At 30.4% G+C, this 9900-nt stretch overlaps 1 protein-coding gene across 1 annotated transcript; it reads left to right on the forward strand.

The window, feature by feature from the left end:
- Positions 1 to 7592: 7592 nt before the first annotated feature.
- LOC111409653 lies at positions 7593 to 8242 on the forward strand. The gene is given in 2 exon segments (XM_023039678.1): positions 7593 to 7984; positions 7986 to 8242. Coding segments are annotated over 2 exon segments (489 nt in total). The 5' UTR covers positions 7593 to 7642; the 3' UTR covers positions 8133 to 8242.
- Positions 8243 to 9900: the final 1658 nt, after the last annotated feature.

Consider the following 9900-nt stretch of genomic DNA (forward strand, 5'->3'; position numbering starts at 1 on the left):
TCAAAATTATTCCCAAACAGACTCTTTATATCAACTTTTGTCTTCGAATGCAACGGTTAAGTAAAAGCGAATCCATATGTTATTTTGCGGATAGCTAATAAGAATTTTTTTTATTCCAAATAAATAAAACGCGCAATAGCTTTATTATTAAAAAAGCTAGCATACCATTTAGTTGACAAAAATGTTAATTAATACATTAACAAATTGTCAAATTGACTTCAAATTGCGATATTATTGAATTTTTGCTTCAATTATCTAACCTTTAAACAAGTGTACTATGAAAAAAAAAATTTAAAAAGGGCTCTGTAAATAATATAGGAATAAAAATTAATGGATAAACAAGTCCTTTTATTTCGAATCCTGTTGTGTGTACAACAGGGGTTTCACATAACCCCTCTAGACCACACAAAGCGGATGGGCCCCCATTTGGGACCCACCTCATAAAAATTTCAAAAAACCCCGTGTGTTTTGGAGGGATTTTGTGAAACCCCTCCTGTATAACGACCCGGGTATTTGTACTCAAGCCGATTAGCTTACGTGCTGTTGGCTTTGGATGAGCCTTGTGCCCACTTGCCCCTAACGACTAGTTGTCCAATTAATACTATGATTCAATTTAAGTCTTATTTAAGGGAAATGTCATGAATTCGAATTTTGGGGGATGCGACGAAAGTCGTGAGGGTCAAGTGGGCGCAAGGCCCACCCAAAAAGAACAGTACGTAAGCTAACGGTTTGGGTACAAAGACCCAGGTCGTTACATCCTGTACACACAAAATTATTCCTCTATTTCATGATTAATATAGGGTAATTGGCACAAAACGTCCCTACCTTTCAAGTCTATTGTGAAAAACGTCTCTACCTTTCATTATTTGGTATTTTTGCCCTCATTTCAACCTTTCTTTGCGCTGGACGTCCTTCCGTCCATATTCTGTCAATTTTTCCGTTAATTAAAGGGTAATTGGCACAAAACGTCCCTACCTTTCAAGTCTATTGTGGAAAACGTCCCTACCTTTCATTATTTGGTATTTTTGCCCTCATTTCAACCTTTCTTTGCGCTGGACGTCCTTCTGTCCATATTCCGTCAGTTTTTCCATTAATTAAATACAAAAATACCTTTTTCTTTCCATAAACAAGGGTAAAATTGTCCTCACCTACTTCACCCATTTTTCCCGCCATCAACTTAGTCCATAAGTAACAGTAGCAACAACATGAATCTGAAAATACTTTACATGATTAAGTTTAATAAAGAAAAAATATCGTGAACACATTATATTTCACAATTCCACAACTACTGTTGCTGTCATCTTGTGTCACTGGAAAAATTTAGAAAGACATATTAAATGGGTAGTCAATTTATAATGAGCCAAAATGGTGAATGGCTCTTTTTGGCTCAATGGAGAAGATGAATAGCTCATTTTAAATTGACTCATTATAAATGGCTCAATGTACATTTTTTGTTTGTAAATATTCAACGATGGTGCTTTCATGTATGCTTTAAGAGAACCAGATTAAAAGTATTCGACTTGGTATATGAAGAAACTGATAATCAATCTCATTTCATCATTTACTCGTCGATTAAAAAAATTAATCAAGTCAATACTGAGACCGTTCTAGTTAACAATGTTGCATAAAAGTGTGTGTGTGTGTGTATATACGAACAAGATATTTTTGGTTCACCTCTAATTGTCGAGAATTTATTCTTTTCGGAGTTTATGATGTATGCCACTTGCATATAAAATAAAAATTTACAAAGCAATGAGATATGTTATAAATTCATGTTTGGTAGAAATTAAAATTTCAATTTTAATCTAAAAACATGTTGGAGCTCCATTTTTTTTCCCAAAAAAATACATTTTGAAATAGTGATTTGATGGAGAGTTTGTGATTAAAAATAAGAAAAAGTTTGAATTTACTAGTAATATTATTTTATTGAAAAATATGATTGAAAATAAAAGGAAGAAAAATATATTTTTGAAATAAGGGGTGTCAAACAAGGGTCAAAGCAGCAATTAATTTTAACCACATTTTATAAGATCCACCAGCTTTCAAACGCACATCCAATAAATTTGTATCAAAATCTATTAAAAATATAATTTTAATCCTTATCAAATATGAGCTAAATAATAATAATTATATATATAAGGGTTACTATATCTATCATTTCAAAATAAACATTTCAAAATAAATTAATAAAACTTCAATGAGATGAGATGAGGACATACATGTATTTCTTGACATTTTTACGTTGATCCAATTTAGCTAAAAAAAAAGTTGTACTTGGGAATCTGCTTATTTTGTATTATTGAGAAATATAAAATTTCGAAATCTAGTGACAATTGGATTCTCCCTCCGACAAGTATGTAGCTTCATAAATTAAGAGGGAAAAACAACGTACAATCTACATTTTAAAATTAAATTAATAATAATTTTTTCACCTGTTTTAAGCAGAATAATTGCTTAAGAAAGACAAATTATTATATCTTGTCTCGAATCTTAAAATTAAATAATTAAATCATAAAAGTGAGGAAAAGAAGAGGAAGAAGTACCAAGTGATGAATCTCAATCATGTTAGTGTGACGGAATTTTTCTGACATCCTAATTAACATACATTCACAATAGAGATGGGTGGGGAGCATTTTATTTTTATTTTTTTTTATTTTTTTTTATTTTTATTTTTTGCATTTTTTATTCGTGCGGGTCCTGCGCACATATGAGAATAGGTCATTTAAGGTGTCAAAATTTTTCTGACAACTTGGTTTAATTTGATGGATCTATCGTATATAAGTCCAGCTGACATTATTTTTAAATATATATTTATTTCCTTTTCAATGACATTGGGGTTTGGTTAATCACTTTTTCCAAAAATAAGTTCGATACTTCTAAGGGATATCCAACTGTATAAAAAATTGTGAAACTTTAAACTCAATTGTAATGATTTGGACAAAATTTAAAATGTATTTTTAGATATATAAAAATACGTTTTATAGTAATGATGTGGACAATCGTAAAACTTTAAACTCAATTGAAATGATGTGGACAAAATTTAAAATGTATTTTTAGTGTTTATGGTATAGAAAAAAATGAAAAAAAAAATAGAAAAAGAAAAGATCATTGCAAATAACTTAGCCTTTGTTTGGCAATTATAGTAGATAACTATATCCATACTACATTTTTTTATTAAATAATATTACTTGTAGTCACTCACTATCACAATCATTCGACGTGATATACATACGATAGTTAATGATTTGATATATAAAACAAGAAAAAAAATATCACATTAATACATTAAATTACAAACCACCATGTAGGATGTCACATAGGGCGATTACCGTTGTGAGTGAATACTCTTTTTTATTTGTTGAATCACATTTAAATTGCAATTAGACCCTCAATCTTTTCTATTGCAACAATTATATTACCAATCTCGTTTCCATTATATTCCTATAATGTTTAATACTTTCCTTACCAAATTTCCGTTGATAAGATGTGAAATGATTTATTTGTACATTATATTACAAACAATAAAAGCAAAAGCACAATAAAATATTTTTCCTCAATTCAAAACACGTGAATAGAATATTTTGACCGAAACTATCATTAGGAACAAGATGAGCTAATTGATCAGAGTCAATTTAGGTCTGGTTGGTTTCAAAGATAAAATACCCTCGTAAATCTTATTTATCTATTATTATTATTTTTTAAAAAGGGGATGCCAAGCTGAGGTCTTCGGGCTGGGCCCACGCTAACTCGAAAATTTTATCTACCAAGCCACTTAATTGACCAGAGTCGATTTGGTATGGGTTGGTTTTACAGATAAAATGGGCATCCCTAATTCTTAATTAAGATATTATTGTGATTCTCCATACACTTTGTTTTTAATTTCTTAAAGGTGCTTCAAAAATATTATCTAAAACTTCTAAAATACTTGATTATTCTATTTTTGTAAATGAAATGAGATTTTGAATCCCAACACCTTCTATTTAGAAGTTGCCTTGTTCAAGAGAAAAATTTTGGTGAGAAGGTCATTGAATAGAGAGTCACTATCTCAACGGGTGGTTTACCCTCACCCAATGATGTAAGGTTTTCAACTTTCTTGAGACTTGAATCTTTGGATGTAGCACACTTTATTGAACAAATAATGGATTACTTTCAACTTTGTGAAGAACAAATTATTTACTTTTCCGCCATTATTGCAATGTTAGCCATGTTCACTAACTTCAAGTCCACGACAGTTGATTGACGCTGAAATAATTTTAATAAAATGAGATAATATGGTGACATTCAATGTCATTTAAAGTATCTCTTATCGATAATGGTTGAAATTAAACCACAGTATAGGCATTGGGGTAGAAGCTTCAAAATCCGAATTGATTCACCGTAAAATCATCTTCCATGCAAAATTGTTATTGGACCTCAAGTTGAACCAATATTTATTTGATTTAATTATTTAAAAATTACTTTTCTTTCAATTTATTTTTAAACTTACATTTCACAAAAAAATTAAAAATAAAAAATAAAAAAATCATATTTTTCATTATTTTTTTCTATTTTTTAATCACACGTTCAAAAATAAAATATTATATATGGAAGAAAAGCAAAATTTTTAATAGAAAAAAGGTGAGGCGATGCATTGTTCCAAGACAATGGTGGTTGTCCCACCATTATAATATATGGAATAATTGCAGCAAAAGTTTCGAATCTTTGAAATATTAGCAAACTGTCCTCAAACTTTTGATTTATTGCATCCGTCACTCCTAACTTTTCCAAATGTTGTAGGTCAGGGCCCTTTGGACGGTTTCCATCGACAATTTCGTCAATTGACCAAAAATTTAACTTTAATCACATTTTTAATATTTAAGAAGGGACAAAAGAGTAATTTTTTATTTATCACATTAAATAATTACATTTATTAAATTAAACAATAAAAAATAAGAGAAAACAATAGAATCCTCTTCTACCCCCACCTCCATCTCAAACCCTCAGCCACCAACCATAAAACCCAACTTCAGGCCATCGTGGCCTTCGAATTATTGCACCACCATATTTCCTCATCAACAACTAACATCCCCACACAAATAAGAGCCCCAAATCACATCAAAATCAAATCAATTTCTATCCAAAAATCGTCTCTCACACACGATTTTCTTATAAATTCGACCAAATCCATGATGCCCACGTTCATTACATCTCACAAGTCGCTCAAGCTCATCAAGATGCTTTTTTACATGTTCCCTATAACAACAAACAATAAAGAAAATTGAAATTTATAGCAATTTTTTGAGACAGTGAACTCGCGGTTGACAAACTCATTTTCCGACGATGGTGGTCCCTATGATCACGAACCACCTATTTTGGCATCCTTTCATAAAGATGCACCCATTCCAACCATGGGTCATCAGCAATTTGGGCGCTAAGTGGACGAACAGGTTGGACAGTTCATATGCAAGGCGACCTGGTTTGTTCCCTTTCAATTGAGGGTTCTACACTACCTCCAATAATCAAATTTGACCTTAATACATTTAATTTAGGTTGGTAATACATTGGCGATTGTGATGGGGTGGATGGTAATGGCCGATGGCAGGTGTTTGGTTGAGGTGGACGTGGAGGTGGCGAAAGTCGGGTTGCTAAGGGTTGGGTGAGGTAGGGGTAGAAGATGATTGTTTTGTTTCATCCTTTTTTAAAAAAATAATAAAATTTAACAAATGTAATCATTTAATGTGATAAATAGAAATTTACTCTTTTGCTCATTTCTAAAATATTAAAAATGTGGCCAAAGTTAAATTTTTGATCAAGTGACGGAATTGTGGATGGAAAATGTCTAAAAGGGCCTTACCTGCAACGTTTGAAAAAGTTAGAGATGACGATTGTAATAAATTAAAAGTTTGAAAAAAATCTGCCAGTATTTCAAAAATTTTGGTTACTGGCTACAATTATCCCTTATAATATCCAGCTCCCATCACATTGCCTCACGTGATTCCTCACCTCCAAAATTGACTCACACTCTCTCTCCACTTGTAAATGGTTCTTTGAATTTTTTAAATTTTGTCAAAATAATGTATTTGTAACTACTCAACTTTACTACTACTGTCTTTATGTAGTTAATTAATGAAACCGATATGTATTGGTCCTTCAACTTGATTTATGATGTCTATCGTGTTAGCCGTGTCTGCCAACTCAACAATTTATAGTGAATTTTAGATGGTAGTATTAATTCGATATACTCGTTGCTGTATTTCAATGAGTAATTTTCGACACTCGGAGAATATTAAGTTCATATTTGAGCATCGTTCTCTAAAAATTCATTTTTTCTTAAATTCAATTTCATTTATACATTCTTTCGATAAAATAATTTTGCATGTAAACTTAAAATATTATTATTCTTTTTAATCACACATTCTTATTAAAAAAAACATTATTAAAAAATATATTATCCCTAAATTGGGGTTCAAACAGAGTTTAAGTAACAATATGATAAGAACTCTCAAGTCATGAAAAATACATTTTTTTTCCTTTTAAATTCAAGTGAGGGCTCAATTCTAAAAGATTTATTTTTTAAAAATATTTGACAAAAAAAGTTACTCAAAAGTAATTTTTAAAATTCACTAATTTGATTAAGCTTTAAAGACTACTAACATCTATGCTAGGCAAACGCACACCAATTATGCTCAATGTACATCACATTTGACAATACACCATTCGTCAATTAAAAAAAAAAAAAAAACTATCTTCCCGTTTAGAATTTTTTTGAAAACTTAAAGAATGTCAAAAAAGATATAGCTCTTGTTTGAGTTACATTATTTTTATAAGAATACATTTTTTAGTAGTTTATTAATGAAAAATATGTGATTAAAAAATCAGAAATAATTTTGAATTTACATTTAATATTATTTTATTAAAAATGTATAATTAAAATGATGTCAAATCACTATTTAAGAATATATATATATAATTAAAAAGAAAAAAAACGTGGGTCACAGTACAGGACACTCTAGCCCCTCAATACAACCTGGAATCCACCACTTATGGGTTGGCTATCCTTCTCTTATTATTATTTTTATTTAATCTAACCTTCCTCGTGCTTAAATTCTCGTTGAGAAAAAAAAAATGTAATAACTGAAATTAAGATCTGATTCAAAATTCGATTGTATGTAAAATTTAATAATAAAAAAAAAGGCTGATTCTACTCAAAATCGACCGATTTACACACTCAAAATTTTGTTTTTGTTTACCTATTTATTTGATTTATATTCATAAATTGTGTACGGGTCTTGAATTTCATGAAATATAATTTTAATTTTAAAAAATAAATTAAATAATATTTTTGCACGAAAAGCTTAATTTTTTAATGTGTTGGCGTTTAGCCCTTATTTGGTTGTTATTCTTAAAAAAAAAAAAAAAAAAAAAAAAAAAACCCATAATTCTGGATAGTGTTTTAGGAGAATAAACATTTAAAATGTAAAAAAATAAATTTAAAATTTACGTGCAAGATATTTTATAATATCATCGTGTGGTAGAAAAAAAGTCTACGACGCACCATTCCTCGTATGTGTTTGTGTTTGTGTTTGTGTTTGTGTTTGTGTTTATATATAGCTTCTTCAGTTTCTCGCCGTTCACTTTCACACACAAAGAAAAGGTTAAAATAATGGGAATTTGCAGTTCCTGTGAAGCTACATCTGTGGCCACAGCAAAACTGATATTATACGACGGAAGATTGCAGGAATTCCCATATCCTGTAAAGGTTTCTTATGTATCACAAAGAAACCCTACGTATTTCATCTGTAATTCCGACGAAATGGATTTCAACGACGTCGTTTCAGCTGTGAGTGACGACGAGGAATTACAGCCGGGTCAACTTTACTTCGCTTTGCCGTTGAGCCGATTGAAGCAACGGCTTCGGGCGGAGGAAATGGCCGCATTGGCTGTGAAAGCCAGCTCGGCGTTGGCCAAGAGTGGTTGCAGTGAGAAGTGCGGTTGCCGGCGGCACGTCTTGGTGTTTACCGGCGAGAATGGCCTGAAGCCGTCGTCAAGAAGCGGGGGACGGTGGTGATACTGTGAGTAGGCGGAGGAGTAGCGGTGGTGGTGGTGGGAGGAGAGGGAAGTTTGCGGCGAGGTTGAGTGCAATACCTGAGTAGGGGTATTTCGGGAAATGTCGGTCGAAAATTCATTATGTATGTACAGAGTTTAACGAGGCTAATGACTGATCACGAGTTAATTAACTAGAGTTATTGGGTTATTCAAATCAGCGTTACATTTTTCTTTTCCATTGCCAACTGTTAATTGGCAAATGTTAAATTAAAATTAATTGTTGACTTTAATTTAAATTTTAATATTTATTAAACAAGAACTCAATGCAGGTTGTTTACAATTTTGCCCCTGTACATACAAATTGATCCTGAATCCTACATTTTTCACTTTGCTTGCTACTATCTTGTCATGATAACTTTACGACTATATTTGCTAAGATAATCATAAAAAAGATTCGAGTTGGGATCAATGTTATCTAAACGATTACGACGTGCCAACCCTAGTATGAGAGGGCTAACTTGTAATCCACTTGTTGTGCGCAAACAATGAATTGAGCCCATATTTGATGGTTATTATTTGAGAAAAATAATATTTTGAATAGTAATTTTTAAGAATATGTGCGATTAAATAATTGAGAAAAATTTTGAATTTACCTACAGAATATTTTATTATGTGAATGTTCGTTTGAAAATGAATATGTATAATTTATTTATTTCAAATAATTGTCATCAAATAGCGACTTGGGAAATAGGGACTTAGAGAACAAGTCTAAGTAAGTTGAATAGTACTAAATATTATTAAAAAGGAAAATGAATTATAATTAAGACTGGTGAGAGAGGAGGGGACCAGAGATATATTTCGACACATTCTTTCGTGATTTTTAAGAAGAGAGATTGAAATTGATACCGTCGTGGGAGCTAAAAAATTGTCTGCATATCTTATAAAAATGACAATATATGTTGCTTTCAAGATTTGGAAATTTTTTTATTATACTCTGATATTTTCTGATCCTCTTAGAATATTATTTTTGTTATGTAATAACTATGAAATCTTTTCTTTTAATAAATTTTAATCTTATATATATACACACGTATATAAAATAACAAGGGAATTTTACTTCGAATATTACCATAAATACAATATACAATATAATTATAGAAATATTACTAATATCAGTTATTCATAATCGTTCATTACGATAGTCGCCCTACATGACATCTTATATGACGACTTGAAATTTGATATATTAATGTGATATATAGTTTTTTCTTGCTTCATCTATCAAATCACTAACCGTCACATGTTTGTCACGTAAGACAATCATGATAATGAATGACTACAAATAATATTATTCTATATAAAATAACAAGGAATTTTTTCTTCTAATGTTACAATAAATATGATATACATTATAATTATAGAAATATAACTAATATCAGATGAGTACATCGTCGTCTATCATTCTCAAAAACATTCTCGTAGAACCCACATAAGAACTTTTCTCAATCAATCATCGCCAAACTTAATTCAGATAAGATACTTTTAGACTCTTAGTCTTGAAAATATGTTTGGTCTACAAAATTACTTATTCTATTTAAATTATCTTAAAACTACTTTTTTATTAAAATAATTACGTTTTTTCAAAAGTAAACCTCACTAAGCCCCTGATATAGATTAAAAATCCGAGTTCAATTTCAAGTTAGTTAACAATTATTTTGATCAAATATTTTATGAAATTCATAACTTTTTAATTATACATTTTATTTTTTAAATCAAAATTTAATTCTATTCTACATGATAAATATACATTATTTGCGTCCATTTTTCGTTGGTTGTGTCGTCTTATAATTATGAAATCCACTGACCATCTATCTA

The sequence above is a fragment of the Olea europaea genome, chromosome 14 (genome assembly GCF_002742605.1).
Source record: "Olea europaea var. sylvestris chromosome 14, O_europaea_v1, whole genome shotgun sequence".
NCBI classification, from domain to species: Eukaryota; Viridiplantae; Streptophyta; class Magnoliopsida; order Lamiales; family Oleaceae; genus Olea; species Olea europaea.